Here is a 24,840-nt window from a genome sequence, read left to right as displayed (position 1 = left end):
ACTAAGGGGGATGGCTGTGAAAGATCAGAAGTTGAGGAAGTGGTACTGATGGAGAGTAGGAGAGAAGAGGGTATAAAAAACATCAAAAATAATTTGAAGGTGATATATACTAATGTTGATGGTTTAACATCGGCAAGGCTTGAAACTAACGATTTCTTCAGAGAACATGAACCTGATGTCAGTGCTTTGTAGAGACCAAATTACAAGAAGATTTGGATGTCATTTGGGATACGGTTAATACAAACTGTGGAGAAGAGACAGAAAAGAAAAAACGGGAGGAGGAGTGATGATAGCAGTGAAGAACAACATAAATGTAGATGCCATGGAAATGGGAGAAGGCAGGGCTGAAGTGATATACAGTATATGAAATTAGAAACTGGAGAGACTGTTAAGAGAGATATGGCGGTAGTGTATGTTCCCCCTAAGACGAGAGCATGGAATGATGACGAATACCAGATGTTGTTAGATATGGCTAGCTATTTACAAAAAATAACTGAGAAAACCAATAATATAATTTTGGTGGGTGATTTTAACTGTAAAGAGGTGATCTGGGAGGAATGGTCCTCGGGAGGCGGCGAGGATTCGTGGGGCACTATATTATTAAATGTAATAATGAATAATGTGATGACGCAATGGGTCAAAGAAGAGACACGGTTTCGAGGTAAGGACACACAACCAAGGTTAGATTTACTGTTTACCAAAGAACCCGATGTAACAGAATCATTGAAATATCTCTGTCCTTTAGGAATAAGTGATCATGTGGTCATTGAGTTCCAGATGATAATAGGGAACGTCGAGCCAAGAGACGAGCTTCATATACAGGGAAGATACAACTTTCGAAAAGCAAATTTTACAGGATTGAGAAACTTCTTTGAAAATGCGGATTGGAGAAAATTCAGAGAAACAAGACAGATACAGAGGAAGTGGGATATCTTTCTAGACCTCTATAATATGGGAGTGGAAAAATTTGTACCAAGAGTAAGAGGGAAAGAAAACAGGAAAAAGGAGTGGTTTAATAGAAGGTGTATGATTGCAAAAAAAGAGAGAGATAAGGCGTGGAACAATTGGAGAAAGAGAGGTAACAACAGAACAAAGGAAGAATATAAAAGAATTAGAAATGAATACACAAGAATACATAGAGAAGAAGAAAGGAATTTTGAAAAAGGTATAATAGACAAATGCAAGGATGAACCCAAACTGTTTTATAGATTTGTTAATGGCAAACTGAAACAAAAGGAAGGAATCACCAAACTGAAAGGAAAAGGAGAGGTCTATAAAGATGCAGCATTGCAAGCTGAAATAATGAACAAATGTTTCCAATCGGTTTTCACTAACAAAACAGAGTTTGTGGAAAGGGAGAGAGTGATTAGAAATATACCGGTGATAAAAGATATAAAAGTGGAGGTACAGGAAGTGTATAAATTACTGGAAACTCAAGATGTAAGGAAAGCCCCAGGACCTGATGGAATTTCTAATTGGGTACTGAAGGAATGCAGAGAACAACTGGTGGATAAAATTCACAGTTTAATCATGTGTTCTCTGGAAGAGGGGAAAGTGCCACAAGAATGGAAGAGGGCAAATGTGGTACCAATTTATAAGGGAGGAAACAGGGAAGAACCCCTGAATTATAGACCAGTGTCTCTAACCAGCATGGTCGCAAAATTGTGCGAGAGAATCCTGAAAGACAGATGGATAAAATATCTAGAAGAGATAAGTATTTTGACTGAATGTCAGTTTGGATTCAGAAGTGGAAGGTCATGTGTTTCAAACTTGTTGAGCTTTTACTCAAGAGCGATTGACATGGTACAGGAGAGAGATGGTTGGGTGGATTGTGTGTACTTAGAGAAGGCCTTTGATAAGGTACCCCATAAGAAACTAATGTGGAAACTAGAATATATAGGAGGACTGAAGGGGAAACTTCTGGAATGGATGAGAGAATTTTTGAGAGACAGACAAATGAGGACAGTTATATAGGATAGGATGTCTGGATGGAGGGAAGTAACAAGTGGAGTCCCTCAAGGCTCGGTGTTGGCGCCAGTAATGTTCCTGATTTACGCAAATGATATGGTAGATGGAGTGAACAGTTATGCAAGTCTGTTTGCTGATGATGTAAAGATCTTGAGGAAGGTAGAGGTTGAGGAGGATTGTAAAATGCTGCAGGAGGATTTGGATAGGATACATGATTGGACCCAGACGTGGGAAATGAAATTTAATGTAAAGAAATGTAAAATATTGGAAATGAGTAAAAGTACCAGGAGGCCATCCCTGAATTATTTGTTAGGTAATGAATTAATTACAAAAATGAGAGAAGAGAAAGATTTGGGAGTGCTGGTCAAAGATAGTTTGTCACCAGAAAAGCACATTAACAAGGTAGTTGGAGAGACTTATAAACTCTTGACTAACATAAGAGTAGTATTTCATTATACGGATGAGGAGATGATGATAAAATTGATAGTGGCCAAGATCCGCCCCAGGTTAGAATATGCAGCGGTAGTGTGGTCCCCACACAAAAAGAAAGATATAAACAAAATTGAGAGAATACAAAGAACAGCAACCTAGATGGTCCCCAGACTGGCAGACCTGTCATACAGAGAGAGGCTGGAAAAGCTGGATTTGCCTTCCTTAGAGGAAAGGAGAAAGAGGGGAGACCTGATTGCAGTGTTCAGGACCATGGTGGGAGTAGATAAAATTGACAAAGAAGATCTGTTTGTTTGGGATAAGAGAGCAACAAGAACACAGAATGAAAATGAAAAAGTCAAGCTGCCTGAAGGATATCAAGAAATATAGCTTTCCTTACAGAAGTATAGACTTATGGAATAGCCTGGACAAAGAGATCGTCCAGTCTAAAAACTTAAACGAGTTTAAAGCTAAATTTGACTTATTGAAAAACAGCGACGGAAACCCACGAGCATGGCACATTCCGTGTATATCACAATTAGGTATATTAGGTAAATACATAAATATTTGGAATGACTTAGAGGTGTGCATGAGCAAAACATTCATGTGTGTAAAGGTAGACTTGATAAATGTGGATTTGGAGACAGGACAACACGAGCATTGCTCAATTCCTGTATACTACAAATAGGTAAATACACACACACACACACACACACACACACACACACACACACCTGACTAATATAAGAGTAGCTTTTCATTATATGGATGAGGAGATGATGAAAAAATTGATAGTGGCCATGATCTGCCCCAGGTTAGAATATGCAACAGTAGTGTGGTCCCTACACAAAAAGAAAGATATAAACAAGATTGAGAGAATACAAAGAACAGCAACCAAGATGGTCCCCAGTCTGGCAGATCTGTCGTACAGAGAGAGGCTGGAAAAGTTGGATTTGCCCTCCTTAGAAGAAGAAAGAGAGGCAACATGATTGCAGTGTTCAGGACCATGGTGGGAGTAGATAAAATTGACAAAGAAGATATGTTTTTATGGGATAAGAGAGTAACAAGAGGACACAGAATGAAACTGAAGAAACCAAGCTGCTTGAAGGATATCAAGAAATATAGCTTTCCTTATAGATGTATAGACCTGTGGAGTAGCCTGGACAAAGTGATCGTCCAGTCTAAAAACTTAAACGAGTTTAAAGCTAAATTTGACTTATTAAGAAACAGAGACAGTACCCCACGAGCGTAGCTCATTTCCTGTATATCACAATTAGGTAAATACACACACACACACACACACACACACAAAGAGCTGTATATCTTTTTCAGGTTGAGAGGTGTGTTGTGCCAAAAGACCCACGGAGATAAAGACAGGGACAGCCTGATGCATCAGCTTGAATGGCTTGGCTGATGGTCTGATCCTAATATCACAAGGTCTTATCACACTGAGGTTGGAATCAGACATATTCTGATGCAAAATGTTTGGCAGATGTACTGATGCAAATTGCTTGGTTCTTTAAGTCAGGGAAAAAGCTGGGACTGGAACACTCTGTTCTTTGGGCCACTGTCTGGGCATTCTGTTTTTCACTGCCAGACATGATTTAGATCACGGAAAGAAACAAAATGCTCATAACATGGCCCAGGGTGTCCTTATTTAAACTTTTACCCTAACCAAAACAATATGACAATTATGTTGGAATGTGTCAAATTCTGATATCAGCATGACAATGCCCTTACACATCCATCTGAGAAGGAATGCCTGATGAAGATAAAGTGAGATAGACTTCTATCTATCTGTCTACTGCCAGACGCCTTAATCCCATACAGGGTGGCCACAAACAAACAGACATAGACTTGTGGCCATCAAAAAGTGGAACACATTTCAGGTCAAGGAGCTAACAATCATTCTCAGTGCTGCCAAGCTCATGCATTAGTGTTACACAGAGTTGAGATCCAGTCAAGAAAATCAAAGTTGGTCCTGTTCCAGAGACCTGGTCCACCTTTTTCCAGATACAAAGTCTGGTCCAGTTCCATTGCAAACAGAAAAGGTAAAGGTCAATGGCATCTGTACCTTAGGCATCTGAGCATGTGGCAGGTTATTCACCCACTACCCTTGCATATAAAGCCACTACGTTCTCATTTAGGTGTTATCCAAGGTATTCACTTTACCTAACGAACTGCAGTATAAAGACTGGGGAGACACAGACTACGGTCCCACCCAAGCCTACCAGAATTAGCCCCCATATAGCCCAACTTGCCACCTCTTCTCACCCACACCTCTCTAACCTAGCTCAAGTGGGCTGCATTCTGAGTCACCCAGCACACGCGGAGAAATCCGAAAGGACCGTGTGATGTGCCCCGCGTAACTTTTTTTTTTTTTTTTTTTTTTTTTTTTTTTTTTAACGCAAAGGAAGATGGAACCAAATGCCAGGAGCCCTCAAGTTGTTCCATCCAAGAATAAAAAACAAAAACAAGATAACATGGAGCGAACTTCAAGATCCGTACATTTCAAGATGTTTGGACACACTGCGTTTGAAAGACTGGAGATCATAGGCAGTATGAAATACAGACAGAGGAAGACAGCTCCAGAGTTAACTGTTGCATATATGAAGGACTAGGAGTGATGGTGAACTCTTGCATTAGAGAGTCAGATAGAAAAGGGATGAGAGTTTGTTGTTAGATGGGTGTTATGCACCCGTCGTAGTGGTGGGAGGATGCAAGCAGACAGTTCAGAGAAGCAGCAACCATTGAGGAAGCGACAGAGAAGAGCTAAAGATGCAACAGTGAGGCGGAAAGACAGAGGTTGAAGGAAGCCAGTAAGAGGAGGAGAGTTAATGAAACGAAAAGCCTCTGACTTCACCTTGCTGAGAAGGGCTGTATGTGGGAAGCCTCCCCACACGAGAGTTGTGCTCTACACAGGGGCGACTAAAATCAGTGTATACAGTCAATAACTGTGCTGGAGTAAAGAAGACATGGAGTCAGCTTAGCACACTTAATCTCTTAGGAGCAGATTTTACAAGAAAGGTGATATACATTAACCATCTCGCACTCTTTCGACGCCACCTGAGTCCAACCACTTCCAAATACTGAATGACAGTCTCTCACCAGCCCACCTCACGCTCTCCATACTCCTCACTCAGCGATTCGTGCGGTATCAGAAACTGATTTCAATCATTTCAATCCCCCGCCCTTATCACAGCTGTATTGTTTTGACTGGTTTATATTATAAATTAATGAATGATCTTCCTAATGAATGAAAAAATCTAAAAAAAATAAAGGAATTACTATATTTTATCATTCACTTATTTATTCAATGCTCATTTACTCACAGACAAATAAACATTTCAGCAATGATTATACAATATTGTAGTGCATTTATCTGTGATCCATTTTGTAAAAAAATGACACTTCTAGCTATACTAGAAATTTTTTTATGGCATACAGAATAACAACAGTTGATCATCACGCCTGGCCCATCAGAGTGAACTGTTTCCTATCATTTCATTCTCGCCGCCCAGACCTCACGCTCCCCACATTCCTCACTCAGTGATTTGTGTGGCATCAAAAAATGATTACAATCATTTCATTCCCTTGCCCTAATTTTTAATTGTACTGTTATGAAACTGACACATGTTACAAATGAATAAATGATCTTCTTAATGAATGAAAAAAAAATAAATAAAGATTATAAAGCACCATACTTTATCGGTCAGTAATGTATTCATTTACTCACTGACATACACTCATATACAGTACTCACACACTGCATTTTTTTCACAACAACAAATTGTTGCAAAAAAAATACAGCAAATTATATGGTTGGACTCAATCTACATCAAAAGGGTGTGAGCGGTTGATTCATTTGGACGAATCTTGAGTCAAAAGAGTGCCAGCAGTTGGATTTCACTTGGACGAATCCTGCGTCAAAAGTGTGAGCGGTTGGATTCTTCACCGGGCCCTCGTGTATGAAAGGGTTAAAGCTAAAAAAGTGTCCAATAGGCTCAGAGGCATCCACAAGGGCCACGTGATGTGCCCCATTTAATGGATATTAGGTGGTAGGTGGTGGTGAACATCATCCACTCACATGATGTGGTGCTGTCTACTTCTTTGTTCAACTCGATCACTCTTCTTTGTTTCTGTCGTCCTATTTCTCCCATCTTTCCATTCACTTTCTATTACCCCTCTTTCCTTTCCAGATGAATTTGCATTGAGTGACAAGCCAAATGGTTTCCTGTAAGCCAGGCAATCATTTATAACACAGGGTGGTAACCATACAACCAACCCATATGTTTTCCCTATGTGTCCACAAGTGACCTGGTGGAGGGTTAGTGCCCCTTCCTGTAAAATGACAAACTTAATGACAAATGACCACCCCTTATGGGATTATGGTGTCTGACTACAGATAGGTAGTAGTAGTAGTTGTTCCCCAGGCAGTCTGGCCGAACAGCCCCGAGTCCTTTAGGAAGGCCATGGCCGAGACCGGGCCTTCCCACAGAGCTCTCAAAGAGTGTATGTTGTGTTGTTGGCGTAGGTGATTGTGTGCAATGCAATCTTCCATAATGTGCTTAATGGTATGGGGTGCTGTGTTGCATCCTGGACAGGCATCAGCGTCGGAGTCATCCAGCCTCTTCTGGTAGCTTAAGAGGGCTGGATGGTGCCCACATCTCAACCTGGCCAGGTGGACCCTGTCCTCACGAGGGAGACAGGATTCAGAAGGGTGGATGTCAGAAGACTGTGCATGCAGCTGTGTGTTGTCTTTAAGTGACTGAATGGAGCGGCGAGTGATCTGAGTGTGGATATGCTTCTGGAAGCTGGTCAGAGGTGGGCGAGGGGGGAGATGTGACAGTATTGTGTATGGTATCGTGTGCTGGGTGTTGTTTTAATGTTCCTTGGTGTGGGTGGATGTGCTGCCATGTACAGTAATATAGTGGATGTTGTGGGTTTGTGGAGGCTGCAACAAGAAACTGGGTGCCTCTCAGGTGATCCTTGACTTTGAGGACTTTGGTTTCTTGATGTAGGTGGTCTGTGGGTGTGGTAGCTGTGCAGTCTGTGATTATTTTTAGGGCCATGTTCTGTATGGTCTGTAAAGTGTTGTAGTGTGTTTTGGTAAGGTTAGAAGCCCAGGCAGGGCTTGCATAATTCATCACTGAATGTATGTATTGTTTGTATACTGTGGTGGTGGTTTCTTTGTTGTGTCCGAATGTTGTATGGGCAAGTGACCTCAAAGCACTGAGTCTTGGTGTTATGTTATTTTTAATGTTTGTGATGTGTTGTTAAATGACATTGATGTATTGTATGTTACACCAAGGATTTTGTGTGTGTGTGTGTGTGTGTGTGTGTGTGTGGTAGGGGAGTGCTGTTTACGGTGAGGTGCGGGATGTGACTGTGTTCTGCTGTCCAGTTTGTGAGAAGGGTCACTGTAGATTTGGCTGGGGTTATTTTGAGCCTGTTTGTGGTGAACCATTCATGTAGTGTGTTGATGTAAGGTTGAATGATGTGTGCAGCTGTGTTTGCGTTTTGGTGTGTACATGTAAGTGTTATACCATCTGCATAGGAAGCTATGTGTATCTGTGGTGTGTGGGGCGTGGGTATGTCGTGCATGTATAGGTTAAAGAGTGTAGGGGACAAAACAGATCCTTGGGGGACGCCATTTGTGAAGATTCTGATGTTAGAAGACTGACCGGCAAATGCTACGTGTGCACATCTGCCTGCTAAGTAGTTTGCCAACCATCTTTTTGTGTTATTGTTCATGTTTGTGTTGAGTATTTTGTTGGTGAGGTTGTGGCGGGGGATGGCATCAAAAGCTTTGCTAATGTCTAGTGTGATTAGGAGTGTTCTGTGTGGTGGCCTAGCTGAATTCATGCCATCGCAAACTCTCTCTGTAAGGTCTGTAAGAAGGGTGTTTGTGGAGTGTAGTGGCCTAAAGCCATGTTGTGACTGGGCTAGGGGAATGTGAGGTGTGACTAGTTGTAGTATCAGCCGTTCAGTGACTCAAGAGAGGGTGCAGAAGATTGTGATGGGGCGGTGTGAGGAGGGTAACGTGGGGTCTTTGTTGGGTTTAGGGATAGTGATGATAATGCCATGCTTCCAGATGTTCGGTATTATGTTGTGTGAGTAGCTGTAGTTTGATATGTTGGTGAATGCTTGTGTGCCTTGTGGTCCTAGGTGTTTAAAGTGAATGTTGCTTACGTTGTCTGGTCCACAGGCAGATGAGTGCTTGAGGTTGTTAATGATGTGCTTCGTCTGGTTGTAAGTGAAAGGTGCGTAGTCTGGGTCTGTGGGGAACTGTCTCTTACGTCGGATGATACGTCAGTCTTCGGGATGGGGGTTTAGATGGCTGACTTGTGAAAAGTGATTGATGAGAGTGTTTGCTTGTTGTTTGTTTGAGGGTATGGTGTCTGTTGTTGTGATGGCAGTAAGTGATTGTGTGGTGTTGCTGTTGGAAAGTGTGATGCTGTTTAGGTTTTGTAGAGTTTGCTGATGTTTGCTTTGTGGTCAAGTGTTTGGAGGTAATTTTTCCAGTTTAGTGTTTGCTGTTCTGATATTTTACTGCTTATCTGAGTGTTGAGTTCTTGTATTTGTTGTACAGTGTCTTGTGTATGGGGTGTTGGGGAGTGTCGCAGTGTGTCCCGTTGTCTGATGAGGCCTTAAATTTCTGGTGTGAAGTTGGGGTTGTGTCTCTTTCTGTTGCCTCTAGGGATGTGTCTTTTGTCTGTGTTTTGTATAATTGTATTGAAAGTGTGCACAGTGGTGTTGATGTTTGTGATGGGTGTACTGTTTAGTGTTTCGAAATGTTGTTCTGTTTCAGTTACAAAGGCCTCCCAGTTGGCTCTCTCATAATTAGTGTATGTGTGTTTGTGGCCAGCTGGGGTGATTCTGGTTTTGGTAGTGATGATGACTGGGAGGTGATCAGAACCTTGGGTTTTGACCACTCTCCATGATGTAGTGGGGGCGAGGTTTGGGGAGCAGAAGGTGATGTCTGGAGATGATGGGAGGAAGAGGGCTTGGTGTGGGATATGGGTATGTTGGTCTACATTGTTCAGTATGAAAAGATGAGCTATCTGGGATTGTAGTACCAGCCCTCTGTCTGTGTCAGGGTTGTTGACATGCCAGGCTGACAACTTGGCGTTGAAATCACCACCCAGGATGATGGGTATGTTAGTGATGTGGTGTATCTGTGGAGAGTACGTGTGTGGTACTGTGGGGGACGACTGGGGGGGAATGTATGTGTTAGCGATTGTTATGTGTGATTTGTTACCAGTGCGTATTTTAACTGATTGTATTTCTGTTGTGGTGTCGTGGGGGGAGAAGTGACATTGTGTGTGCACTGGTATCTGCAAAGTTGATGGATTTCTGTACCAGGGTGATGAATCCACCGCCACCGCTGTCGGCCCGGTCTTGTCGAATGGTGTTGAAGTTAAGAAATGTCACTGTTTTCTGTGCTCTGTGTCGTTTTGTTTCTTGTAAGATGGCAATGTGCATGTTCTGTTGTTTGATGAATTGTGTGAGTTCTTGTTTTTTGGTGTTTATGCCATCTATGTTTAACTGAAGGATGTTTATGTTGTGTGTGCGATGTGTGTTGTCTGCTGCAGCACAGGGGGGGAGGTGGTGTGGGTGGAGAGGAAGGGGTAGGAGGAGGTTGTGATGGAGGGAAGGGTTGAGGTGGATTAGGATGGGTTGGAATGGGAGGAGTTGGGGGACTGGATGGTGTGGGAAGGATCAGTGGGTTTGGCTGTGAAGGTGTGAAAGAAGTAGGAGTAGAATTGGTAGGGGGGTTGGTGGGTGGGGGTATGGAGCATAAGGAGCAGGTCCAGGTGTCTGTGTAATGTTTTCTGGATGCAAGTGCTGTGCAGGTGTAATGGGTCCAGTTCTTGCAGGAATTGCACTGAACACTACAGATAGGTAGACGGATTTGGTATGTTCGACACTGTTAGGGGGGTGGGGGGCTTCATGGTGTCCACTAAATCCAATATCCAGTCTATCAAGGTCCATGAAAACGATGGTCTATGGTGTATGTTCAGTATATACAGTAAAAGTCTTTTAATCCGACCACCAATAATCCGAATATCTCAATACTCCTAATTTTTCAAGGCAGCAGTTAATTTTAAGTGAAGTAATAAACTGAAGTGTATTGAGTGAAAATTAAGTGAATTACATTAAGTTGCTGTTGAGTGAAATGAGTGAAAACTACGTGAATCAAGTGGATTTTTTTCTCTGAGCTTCATCGATGGATTTATCTGGTTTGGACTTGCTCTTGGACTTTGATGTACCTGCCTGCAACTATTCAGCTATACTTCTATGCATTTCCAGTAAGTAAAACAATAACCCACATCATCTGAAGTGTGTATTTGATGATCATGTATATATTTCATATGTTTTCAGAGGTCCCTGCAAACAGTCCAAAAAAAACAATACAAGAAACCCTTGTTTTCTGACCGATCGTTATTTGATAATCTGTTGTTTTGACATTTACAAATCTATATCCTTTTTCGTTGTTCGACATGGTTATCCCCGCCATTTTGACAATTCAAACTGTGTGCCGCAAGACAGACCGGCTGAGCTGCCTCAGTCTCTCTCGCTCTGCTCAGCTGATCAGGTATCTCTTCATCTGTCTGCATATCTGTTTGATCACGTGCAATACTACAGCACCACCGTGACACCAACCAAGACCCCTACTACTACCCATGTCAAGCGCAGTCATGTGCTCACCAACCAGAATGAGCGAGTGTTTATGTAAGTGCGTGATCTTTGTATATAATTTGTGGTGTGTTTTTACCTATTTGTAGTATACAGGAATTGAGCAATGCTCGTGTTGTCCTGTCTCCATTTCCACATTTATCTAATCTACCTTTACACACATGAATGTTTTTCTCCTGCACAGCCTTTTCGTCCTAGTCGTTCCAAGTACTTATGTATTTACCTAATATACCTAATTGTGATACACACGAAATGTGCTATGCTCGTGGGTTCCCGTTGCTGTTTCTCAATAAGTCAAATTTAGCTTTAAACTCGTTTAAGTTTTTAGACTGGACGATCACTTTGTCCAGGCTATTCCATAAGTCTATACTTCTGTAAGGAAAGCTATATTTCTTGATATCCTTCAAGCAGCTTGACTTTTTCAATTTCATTATGTGTCCTCTTGTTGCTCTCTTATCCCATAAAAACAGATTTTCTTTGTCAATTTTATCTACTCCCACCATGGTCCTGAATACTGCAATTATGTCTCCCCTCTTTCTCCTTTCCTCTCAGGAAGGCAAATCCAGCTTTTCCAGCCTCTCTCTGTATGGCAGATCTGCCAGACTGGGGACCATCTTGGTTGCGTTCTTTGTATTCTCTCAATCTTGTTTATATCTTTCTTTTTGTGTTGGGGCCACACTACTGTTGCATATTCTAACCTGGGGCGGATCATGGCCACTACCAATTTTTTCATCATCTCCTCATCCGTATAATGAAATGCTACTCTTATGTTAGTCTATCTATCTATTGCCAGACGCCTCAATCCCGTTTGGGGTGGCCACAAACAAATCGCCTTCAAGTCGCCCTGTCCCCCGCCATTTCACTCCCCTGCTCCCAACTCACACCCCCCTCTCTCATATACCTCTCCACCCCATCTCTCCATCTCATCCTCGGCCTCCCCCTCCCTCTTTCCCCCTCCACCTCACTCACATACACTCTGTTCGTCAGTCTTTCACCCTCCATCCTCTCCACATGGCCAAACCACCTCAGTGTGTTCCTCATAACGCTTCCTATCACATCCACATCCACACCACAACGCTCCTTTATATCCTCATTCGTCAGCCTGTCTCTCCATGTGACTCCACAGGCTCCTCTTAAATAACTCATTTCCACGGCTCTCACTCTTAACTTGTGTCCTTCCAACAACGTTCAAGCTTCACTTCCGTACGTTAGAGTTGGTATCACAATACTGTCACGTAGTAACTTTTTCACTTCCATGCTCACTTCCCTGTTTCTTATCACTGCTTTCAAAGAACCAGCAACCTTTCTTCCCTGCTGTACCCTTTCAAGCACTTCACCCTCCAAACCTCCATCCTTACTCATCACACTACTCAAGTACTTAAACGTACTCACATTTTCCAATTCCTCACCATCCAACCTCGCTGTACATTCACTGACTTCACCTCTCTCAAAGACCATCACTTTACTCTTCCCTACATTCACCTTTAGATTCCGTTTGTTACACACTCTCTCAAACTCATCCACCAAGCCTTGCAGCTCCCCTTCATCTTCACTCAAAAACACGGTATCATCTGCAAACAACAGTACAGGGAGTTTCCAAACACTATCCTCTCTCATCAGGGCCACTCCAACATCCACTACCCTACCTTGTACCTCTTTTATTACCCCATCCATGTACAGATTGAACAACCATGGAGACATGACACATCCCTGTTTCAACCCAACTTTCAAAGAGAAAAATTCACTTAGTTCACCATCCACACGCACTGCAGCCTTCGCACCATCGTACATACTCTTCACAGCATTCAACAACTTCCCATCTATACCATATATTCTTAACACTTTCCACAATCCTAGTCTATCCACCCTGTCATATGCTTTCTCCAAATCCATGAAAGCCGCATACAACTTCTTTCCCTTCTCTAGAAACTTTTCCACTAAAGATCTGAGAATGAATATCTGATCTACACAACCTCTTCCCTTCCTAAAGCCTCCCTGTTCTTCTCCAACTAATTTCTCTGTTCTTTCTCTAACTCTGTCGATAAGTATCCTACCATACACTTTTCCTATTATACTAAGAAGACAAATGCCCCTGTGATTACCACACACTTCTTTTTCCCCCTTTTCCTTTGTACAAGGGAATAATTATACCTGACTTCCAATCCTCCGGGACTCTACCTTCCTCCCAGGCCAATCTGCACATCTTCCACATCCATTCTACTACTATCTCTCCCCCATGCTTCAGCATTTCACCACACACTCCATCAATTCCTGGGGCTTTCCCTGATATAACTTCCTTCATTGCTTCCACAACTTCTATCCTACTGATTTCTTCCTGTCTTCTCACCTCCCTCCTTCTTCCAGCCATTCCCCAGCCACTTATACTCGCATTACTTCCATCCTCCACGTTCAACAATTCCTTAAAGTGTTCTCTCCATCTGCTCACTTTTTCTCCTTTCTCCACTAGTAATCTACCATTTTTATCTTTCATTCTCCTGCTAACTTCACTTCCACCCTGTCTTACTCTTTTCACCTCTTTCCAGAACATTTTCTTACAGTCCCTCCACTTTACACTCAAATTCCTTCCAAATTCCTCAACCACTCTCTTCTTACCCTCTCTTACTAATCTTTTCACCTCTCTCTTTCTTTCTACATATAACTCTCTCTTCCGCCTCTCAACTTCTTCCACGCCCCTATTTCTCATCCATTCATTGTATGCTTTCTTCTTTTGTGCCACAGCCCGTTTCACCTCTTCAGTCCACCACGCTGTTCCTTGCACCCCCCTCCGTCTTCTCTTCCTTCCACACACCACATCACATGCTGCACATATTTCTTCTGTAAATATTCTACACACACCTTCCACGTCCCCCATCTGCTCCAACTCATATTTGCCCAATCGTTCCTCCACTTCTCTCTTATACTCTGCCTTTTTCTCATCCTCTTGTAACCTTTCCACTCTCCTTGCAACTACTCCTTCCTCTCGTCTTTCCCTTCTTCTATTCCTCCATCTTACTTGAACTTTAACTCTGGCCACCACCAAGTAGTGGTCAGAAAGTCCACTCCCCCAACCTCTATAAACTCTTGCATCCAATATACATCTTCGCATCCTTTCATCCACACACACATAATCAATCATTGCCTTCCTTTCACTCAATTCACCACCCACCCTTCTCATCACTCGCCATGTATACCTGTGGATCATTTTATGCCTGAAGAGGGTATTGGCTATCACCAACCCCCTCCCAGCACAAATGTCCACTAGCGCACTCCCATTCTCATCTATCTCAGCAGGCACACCCCACTCACCAGCTATTCCATCCACCTTCACATTCCCAACTTTACCATTCATATCGCCAATCAAAAACACTCTATCATTCCTTCCAAACTTTTCCATGCACACTTCTACATTTGTCCAGAACTCTTCTCTCACTCTTCTAGCACGATCTTGCGTTGGCGCATACACACACAAAATCGCCCACATTTGTATTCCAACTTTCAACTTTACCCACACAATCCTTGATCCAACTGATCCATACTGTCTTATGCTCCTCTTCCATCTTTTACTCACAACTATACATACTCCTTCCTTTGCCCTCTCATTCTCACCTACTCCTGCACATATACTCCATCCATACTCCCATTCTATCACACTTTCTCCTCTCCATTTTGTTTCAGTTATTCCACATACATCCACTTTCGCATCCTCAAGCACCTGGACAATCTCTCTCTCTTTCACCTCATCATTTGCTCCCCTTACATTCCACGTTCCAATTGCAATGTCCTTTGTCCGGTCCTTGGTCGTCAACGTTTGGTCAGTCCTATGTTAGTCAAGAGTTTATAAGTCTCTCCAACTATCTTGATAATGTGCTTTTCTGGTGGCAAACTATCTCGGACCAGCACTCCCAAATCTTTCTCTTCTCTCATTTTTGTGATTAATTCATTACCTAACAAATAATTCTGTGATGGCCTCCTGGTACTTTTACCCATTTCCAATATTTTACATTTCTTTACATTAAATTTCATTTCCCAAGTCCGGCTCCAATCATGTATCCTATCCAAATCCTCCTGCAACATTTTACAATCCTCCTCAACCTCTACCTTTCTCAAGATCTTTACATCATCAGCAAACAGACTTGCATAACTGTTCACTCCATCTACCATATCATTTACGTAAATCAGGAACATTACTGGCGCCAACACCGAGCCTTGAGGGACTCCACTTGTTACTTCCCTCCATCCAGACATCCTATCCTTTATTACTGTCCTCATTTGCCTGTCTCTCATCCATTCCAGGAGTTTCCCCTTCAGTCCTCCTATATATTCTTGTTTCTACATTAGTCTCTTATGAGGTACCTTGTCACAGGCCTTCTCTAAGTCTAAGTACACACAATCCACCCAACCATCTCTCTCCTGTACCATGTCAATCGCTCTTGAGTAAAAGCTCAACAAGTTTGAAACACATGACCTTCCACTTCTGAATCCAAACTGACATTGTCAAAATATTCATCTCTTCTAGATATTTTATCCATCTGTCTTTCAGGATTCTCTCACACAATTTTGTGAACATGCTGGTTAGAGACACTGGTCTATAATTCAGGGGTTCTTCCCTGTTTCCTCCCTTATAAATTGGTACCACATTTGCCCTCTTCCATTCTTGTGGCACTTTCCCCTCTTCCAGAGAACACACGATTAAACTGTGAATTTTATCCACCAGTTGTTCTCTGCATTCCTTCAGTACCCAATTAGAAATTCCATCAGGTCCTGGGGCTTTCCTTACATCTTGAGTTTCCAGTAAATTATACACTTCCTGTACCTCCACTTTTATATCTTTTATCACTGGTACATTTCTAATCACTCTCTCCCTTTCCACAAACTCTTTTTCATTAGTGAAAACCGATTGGAAACATTTGTTCATTATTTCTGCTTGTACTGCTGCATCTTTATAGACCTCTCCTTTTCCTTTCAGTTTGGTGATTCCTTCCTTTTGTTTCAGTTTGCCATTAACAAATCTATAAAACAGTTTGGGTTCATCCTTGCATTTGTCTATCATACCTTTTTCAAAATTCCTTTCTTCTTCTCTACGTATTCTTGTGTATTCATTTCCAAATCTTTTATATTCTTCCTTTGTTCTGTTGTTACCACTCTTTCTCCAGTTTTTCCACGCCTTATCTCTCTCTTTTTTTGCTATCATCTATCTATCTATCTATAGCCCGACGCCCTAATCCCGCAAAGGGTGGCCGCAGACAAAACGCCTCCAAGTCACTCTGTCACCCACCATTTGACTCCCCTCCCCCCAACTCACCCCCCCCTCCCTCATATACCTCTCAACTCCATCCCTCCACCTCATCCTCGGTCTACCCCTCCCTCTCCCTCCCTCCACCTCACCCACATACACCCTCTTAGTCAGTCTTTCACTCTCCATCCTCTCCACATGTCCAAACCACCTCAGTGTATTTCTCCTAATCTTTTCAACCACATCCACATCTACCCCACAACGTTCCTTCACTTCTTCATTCGTCAACCTGTCCCTCCATGTCACTCCACATGCTCCTCTCAAGTAACTCATTTCCACTGCTCTCACTCTTGACTTGTTCCCCTCTTGCAAGGTCCACGCCTCGCTTCCATACGTCAGGGTAGGGATCACAATACCATCATGCAGAGACTTCTTAACTTCCATACTCACTTCCCTATTTCTTATCACTGCTTTCAGCATGCCTACAACCTTCCTTCCCTGCTGTACCCTTTCACGCACTTCATCCCCCAAAGTTCCATCCTTACTCATCACCCTACCCAAGTACTTGAATGCACTCACATTCTCCATATCCTCACCATCCAACCTCACTGCACACTCTGTGACTTCATTCCTCTCAAACACCATAACTTTACTTTTGTTTACATTAACTTTCAGCTTCCTCCTCCTACACACTGTCCCAATTTCATTCACCAAACCTTGCAACTCCCATTCATCTTCACTCAACAATACTGTATCATCAGCAAACAGCAACACCGGAAGCTTCCAAATCTCACCCTCATTCGTTAGGGCCACCCCCACATCCACTGCCCTACCTTGTACCTCCTTTACAACCCCATCCATATATATATTAAACAGCCATGGAGACATTACACACCCCTGTTTCAGTCCCACATTGAGATCAAAGAACTCACTCAGCTCACCATCCACTCGCACCGTAGCCCTAGCTCCCTCGTACATACTCTTCACAGCACTCAACAATTTCCCCTCCACTCCATATATTCTTAATACCTTCCACATACCTTTCCTATCTATTCTGTCATAAGCTTTCTCCAAGTCCATGAAGGCAGCGTACACTTTCCTTCCCTTCTCTAGATACTTCTCCACTAAACATCTTAGAACAAATATCTGATCTACACACCCTTTTCCCTTCCTAAATCCCCCTTGTTCTTCTCCAACTAGCTCCTCTGTCATATGCCTAACCCTATCAATGAGTATTCTACCATATATTTTACCAGTCACACTAAGAAGGCAAATACCCCTATGGTTACCACATACTTCTCTCTCCCCTTTTCCTTTGTACAGAGGAACAATTATACCTGATTTCCAGTCCTCTGGAACCCTTCCCTCTTCCCAAGCCAATCTACACAACTTCCATATCCACTCCACAACAATCTCACCCCCATACCTAAGCATTTCACCACATACTCCATCAATTCCTGGGGCCTTTCCCAGCTTAATCTTCTTCATCGCTTCCACTACTTCCGACCTACTGATCTCTTCCTCCCTCCTCTCATCTCTTCTTCTCCCAGCCATTCCCCAACCACTTATACTCACACTGCTCTCACTCTCTACATTCAACAAATCCTCAAAGTGCTCCTTCCATCTCCTCAATTTCTCTCTCTTCTCTACCAACAATCTATTATTCCTATCTTTCACTCCCCTACTATTTCCCCTTTCACACATCCTTACTTTCTTTACCTCCTTCCAAAACAATTTCTTACTCTCCCTCCATTTCACACTCAGATTCCTCCCAAACTCTTCATCCACTTTCTTCTTACTCTCCTTCACCAGTCTCTTAACCTCCCTTCTCCTGCTCACATATACCTCTCTCTTCTCTCTCTCATCTTCTCCCCTACCTCTACTCGCCAACCATTCACCATATGCCTTATTCTTTTGTTCCACAGCTCGTTTCACCTCATCATTCCACCATGCTGTCCCTTGCACACCCTTGCATCTCCTCCTCACTCCACAAACCACCTCACACGCTGCGCTTATCTCTTCCGTGAATATCTTACATACGTCTTCCACCCCTTCCATCTGCTCTAGCTCATACCTTCCCAATCTTTCTATTAAACCACTCCTTTTTCCTGTTTTCTTTCCCTCTTACTCTTGGTATAAAATTTTCCACTCCCAAATTATAGAGGTCTAGAAAGATATCTCACTTCCTCTGTATCTCTCTTGTTTTTCTGAATTTTCTCCAATCCGCATTTTCAAAAAACTTTCTCAATCCTGTAAAATTTGCTTTCCCAAAGTTGTATCTTCCCTGTCTATGAAGCTCGTCTCTTGGCTCAACGTTCCCTATTATCATCTGGAATTCAATGACCACATGATCACTTTTTCCTATAGGACAGAATTATTTTAATGATTCTATTACATCGGGTTCTTTGGTAAACAGTAAATCTAACCTTGCTGGTGTGTCCTCACCTCAGAACCGTGTCTCTTCTTTGACCCATTGCGCACATTATTCATTATTATATTTAATAACATAGTGGCCCACGAATCCTCGTTGCATCCTGAGTCCCATTCCTCCCAGCTCACCTCTTTAGTTAAAGTCACCCACCAAAATTATATTGCTGCTTTTCACAATTATTTTTTGTAAATAACTAGCCATATCTGACAACATCTCTTGGTGTTCGTCATCATTCCATGCTCTCGTCTTAGGGGGAACATACACTACCGCCATATCTCTCGTGTGTGTGTGTGTGAGAGAGAGAGAGAGTATTCTGATGTATTACACTATGTACTGTGTTTTTCCCCTCATTATTGTTAGAAATAAAACAGATTAAAAACATTCCTTCATTTTAATAAGTAAAAGGTGTAAAATGATAAATACTGGTATTTATTCCATCATTATTTAAAATTTTTTGAATGACAAAGGTGGTCAGGAACCTAACCCCCCAATTTGTTAACAATCTTACGGGAAAAAAATGCACATCATCCACCTAACCTCCCTATTTCTTAACAATCTTATGGGAAAAATCCACATCATCCACTCTCCTGATGTTGTGTTGTCTACTTCTTCCTTCATGGTTAGCATTCTTGTTCTGTGTCTGTCCTCTCTTCCTGTTCCTCCCATCCATCCTGTCACTATTTACTGTATTACTCTTCCTTCCAATTAAGATGATTCTACACTGAGTGGCAAGCCATATGGTTTCTTGTAACTTGGGAAACCATTTACAATGGGTCCTAACCATAAAACAAAGTTGCAGGGTCACGTGGAGCCTGCTATGGTGTCCCTGGGTGGAGAGGCAAATGTGGCATCCATCCAGGAACCAAACTTCCTCATTAATCCCTGTACCTCACTGTGGTGAGATGCTGTCAGCTGCAAGTGAACGTCAATTCACTGCATGGGATGGCCTCGCAGGGGCAGTTGCTTGCCTGTGTGTGTGTGTGTGTGTGTGTGTGTGTGTGTGTGTGTGTGTGTGTGTTTTTTTTTTCTTTTTTTTTTATGCTAGGAAGAAGGAACCAAAGGCTGTGAGCCCACAATTATTGTTCCTTCTAAGAGAAAAACAAAATACAACAGAGAACCAAATTCGATCCGATCATTTCGAGATGCCTGGACACACTGCGTTTGAAAGACTGGACATCACAGGAAGCAGGAAATACAGACAGAGGGAGACAGTTCCAGAGTTGACCTGTTGCATAAATGAAGGACTGGGAGTTATGGTCAACTGCATTAGAGAGTTGGACAGAAAAGGGACGAGAGTTTGCTGCTAGATGGGTGCTACGCACCCGTCACAGAGGTGGAGGAATGCATTGCAGACAGTTCAGAGGTGCAGTGACCACTGAAACAGCAATAGAAAAGAGATAAAGATGCAACAGTGCGGCGAAGAGACAGAGGTTGAAGGGAGTCAGTAAGAGGAGGAGAGTTAATGAGACGAAAAGCCTTTGACTCCACCCCATTGAGAAGAGCTGTATGTGGGGAGCCTCCCCACACATGAGAGCTGTACTCCACTCAGGGGAGGATAAAACCCGTGTATAGAGTCAACAATTGTGCAGGGATAAAGAAGGAACGGATTCGGCCTAGCACACCCAATCTCTTGGAAGCGGATTTTACAGGAGATGTAATAAGATCTTTCCAAGATAAGTCCTGAGTGAATGAAACCCCAAGCATGTTCAAGGATGATGCAGGATTAAGCTGAATATTATTAAACATTTGTGGGTATACCTGTGGAAGATTTTCGTGGGTTGATAGGTGTAAGAACTGAGTCTTTTATGCATTAAAAACAACCAGATTATTTTTACCCCAGTCTGAAATATGAGCCAAGTCAGACATTAGGTGTGCCATAGCCTCATCCCTCGTTTGTTGAAGTAACTGCTGGGATGGACGTTGCGGGAACCGAATGAAAAGGTGAAGGGTGGAAACATCAGCATATGAGAGGATAGGGTTAGATGTACAGCTTAGAAGGTAATTGATGAATAAAAGGAAGAGAGTTGATGGTAGGACAGAGGCCTTAGGAACACCACTGTTAATAGATCTTGGAGAAGAACGATGGCCGTCTACAACAGCGGCTAGAGAACGACCAGAAAGGAAGCTAGAGATGAAGGCACAGAGAGAAGGATAGAAACAATAAGAGGTCAGTTTGGAAATTAAAGATTTATGCCAGACTCGATCGAAAGCCTTTGAGATGTTAAGTGCAATGGCAAAGCTTTCGCCAAAGTCCCGAAATGAGGATGACCAGGAGTCTGAAAGGTAAGTGAGAAGATCTCCAGTGAAGCGTCCCTGACAGAACCCATACTGATGATCAGAAAGAAAGTCGTGATAGGAACGATGCTTTAAAATTTTTCTATTAAGAATGACTCGAAAACTTTTGACACAGTATGTTAAAGCAATTGGACAATAGTTAGAGGGTTGGGAATGGCCACCCATCTTTGGGACAGGCTGAATGAGAGCAAACTTCCAGCAAGAAGGAAAGGTACAAGTTGATAGGTCTGCTTGCTCAGACACACTAGGGTGGTACAACACCAACAACTGTGAACATTCTGGAGGTCACTGACCCTCTTCAACTGCATGAGGCTTGCCACAGACTCAAAGAGTTGTCATATCCCATGCAGACACATTATCTGTGAATAACGGATAGACCACAGGCTCATATGATGTCCCTCTCTCTGACATGACAACCTCTGACATCATCAGCCTATTCATCATATCACCTTCTGGTGGTAGGTGGTGACAACTATCATCCAGTCACTTGATGTATTGCGCCTATTTCTTCCCTCATTTTTACCATTCTTTTTTATGTCTGCCTTCCTCTCATCCTGTCACTTATAGTATACTTCTCCATTTCCAGTAGCTCTATACTGAGTGACAGGCTTAATGTTTTCCTGCAACCCAGGAAATCATTAACAATGCTCAGTGGTAACAAAATAATGGAGCAATGTGGAACCTACTATGGTGCCCCTGTTTACTGGGTGGAGGTATAAATGCAACAGCCACTCAGGAATCAAACCTCCATACTTTTCCCCACACCTACCTGTAGTAAGGTGCTGTTTGCAGTAAGGAAACATCAGTTCATTGCATGGGATAGCCTTACAGGGGTGGAAATTTGCCTGCAGTTGATGGGTCTGTTTGATTGGAGAGACTGGAGTTACTCAACAACAACAACAACTTCACTCCCATCCCAGTCTTACAGGGATCAAGCACTGCTGTGTTCAAGAGCTGGCATATGGTCAGCAGTGTAAGTGGCTGTACTTCAGTTGTATCACTTCAGGCTACAAAGGTTATCATGTGACTATAATGCCCGTTACTTTGTCAGCAGACTGTAGACACGTCAGGAGTGTGTGGGCAGCAGGACAATGTGATGACACTGTGAGGAGTTGACACCTGGTCTGCCCTCACTCAGGATTAAGGTCATATATCACTCAACAGCAAAGACCCTGTATCAAAAGCCTGTTGGCCCTAGTGACCAACTGAGCTGCATTAGAATCAAGATCCCCTGATTCCTGGGTGCATCAAAGGGTGTGCACTGATGTATATATTATGCACATTCTGGTCAGACTGACTTAAGACAGGGACCCAACAACCATAAGGCAGTCCATGCTGGCACTGATTTTACATCTGTGATGTTAAGTCTCCTTTGCTCAGAGTCAGTGCACGACTGTCATCTCATCTATATAAACACCAGAACTGTACAAATTTCAACAATAGCTTGAAACACATCATAGAAGTTGGGAAAAAAACAATGCTTCATCAACCATCACATCACTGGCTCCCAGTCACCTATACTCAGCACATGAGACTCAACCACAATTCATGCTGATATTTAAATCCTAATCTGAAGAATGCCTGTCAGACAGGATGTTCATGATGCACGAGATCTGGGAAAAGCTGGTCTACAGTAGCTATTTAATTTCAAAAATTTTAATAGATATACTGTACTTAAATTAAGAAAATCTATATACATGAAAAATAAGCTTTTTACTTGCAACTGAAACAAGTTGTATGAGTCGAGGTGCCACCACTCGTGTGTACTGATGAGATGAACACACCTTGTTTTTGGTCACTAGAGCATATTCTGAGCAACTAACATCCAGAGGGGCAAGAAATAGCCTAAACTGACCACTGAATGAGAGAAAGGTTGTATCACTCCATGTCTGACCACTTATTACACATAAGAATAATCATGGACAACTTTGAAAAATTATGGGAGATTCTGGTAAGTATGCCACAAGCTACCAGAAATGCCTTCTAAAAACCATGCCACAGCCAGGGGTTAAAGGTTTTTACCTCCCCCAAACCTCCTAGTGTCTGGCCCTCTAGGTGTGACTATCTTCAGAACCCATCAGTTAGGAGAACCCAAGAGCTTCCTTCTCGCTGTGACAACTGCTACACAGAAAGCTGGCAATCAAAGGCCGCCACATCCTATGCAGACTTATGCTTTGCCAGAAGACATAGTGGCTAGACCCCAAACACACTTGCTCAATCAACAATCTACAATCCTACAAGTCTCTTGAGTGCCCCTTCACACTATTTCTCTGGCTTTAGGTACCTACAACTGGCACATAAAAATATTATTTCACATAAAATGTAACAGAGTTTTTCTTATAACTATCAAGTAGTTATAATGCATATACAGTACAGAAATTAATACTGATAATATTATCACTCGGACAGTGGTATCTTGTTTCGTTTTGTTTATATACGCTCCAGCACGTTTGCATGCATTAGCTTTGGTCACCTAATGACAGCCCTTAATGCTGCTCGATCTCTGGCAGCCAGCTTTTCTGTCCCTTATCCCTGAGGTCACGCTCTATGACCTCATCTCGGGTCTTGTTTGATCTGCCTGTCACAACCCTACTGCCATTGTTCACACTTCTCAATTTCTGCACCCAATTGTCATCCCCCATCCTCTCCTCATGCCCCAACCATCTCAATCCGCCCCTCCTCATCACAACACCAATACACTCCAGTCCCATCCTTCCTCTCAACTCTTCTATTGTAAACCTAGCCTCCTCAGGCCTCGGATTCAAAGACACACAACACATCCACCTAGTCATCTGCTAATACAAAATAAAACCAATAACTCTATTCATCATAAAGTAACAAGACATATCATACTGGAAATTTTGCTAATTTAATTGCTACTTACCCCAAAATGACTGGTCAAACAATGATCCTGTGGTGTTACATCAAGGATATCAGTATCAGCAATATCAATCACATAGTACGATCAATAAATACTATACAGAAACTTTAAAGTAACAAAGATAGAAAGCACCAGCAAATGTGGAAGAAAGCTAGAGGAGAAAGCAGAAGGTAAGAAAGCTTACTGTCAAGACCATGACATATCAGTATACAGTAATATACAGTAGTCAGATATAAGTGTTCACCTGTTACTCCATGTTCATTACTTTCCTCCCTGATGTATCATATTAAAAAGAATCATCTATAGGCAGAGAATTATAGCAAGCCTCTTTTAGCTCAAGACATTAACCAGCAGAGAACAGTAGAGAGTAAAAGAGGGGAAATACCAGGAGGTTAAAGACGTTAACCATCAGGTGGAGTTCCGACCCCAACTGTACCTGGCGTAAGGTCGTTATCCTCATCTTCTGTGTGTGCACGAGAGACCTTGCCCTTTGTTAAGCCCTGATGGTGTCTGGGAACAAGGTGCCGGGAGCCACGAGTGGTGAGGGGTAGGCTGGGAAAGCGTCGATTGATGCCATTGCAAAGTGTTGTCCGCACGCGTTTTGGGAGCTTCTGCATCTCATTTACAAGATCTTGATCACGTAGTGCTAGTGCCATGTCTGGTAGAGCGAAGATATGAGTATATTTTATATATTCTGTATATATATATATATATATAGTGGTAGGTGGAGGTGCCCGCCATCCACTCACTCAATGTAGTGCAGTTCTCAGGTGTCTGCCCTTTCCTCTCATCCATCCTTCTTTCCTTCCATCCTCTTCTGTCTTTACTTCATTCTTTCCTTGTCCTTCTGCCTACGGGTGACTTTACACTCCCTCTTCTGTCTTTCTTTCCTTTATTCTTTCC

General features: G+C 42.6%; 1 protein-coding gene across 1 annotated transcript in view; it reads right to left on the bottom strand.

Annotated features, from left to right (window-relative positions):
- Positions 1-24,840, bottom strand: part of LOC145412924 (F-box only protein 30-like) — a 200,243-nt gene that overhangs the window by 153,727 nt on the left and 21,676 nt on the right. The window contains exon 4 of the mRNA XM_080282728.1: positions 24,374-24,595. Within this exon, the coding sequence (XP_080138854.1) occupies positions 24,374-24,595 (222 nt within the window). The remainder of the gene's footprint in view (positions 1-24,373; positions 24,596-24,840) is intronic.

This window comes from Coenobita brevimanus, chromosome 94 (assembly GCF_032717465.1).
Source record: "Coenobita brevimanus isolate Jiangsu-jjx chromosome 94, ASM3271746v2, whole genome shotgun sequence".
NCBI lineage: Eukaryota > Metazoa > Arthropoda > Malacostraca > Decapoda > Coenobitidae > Coenobita > Coenobita brevimanus.
The sequence above is the reverse complement of the archived record's forward strand: the minus strand, read 5'-3'. Positions and strand labels throughout refer to the sequence as shown.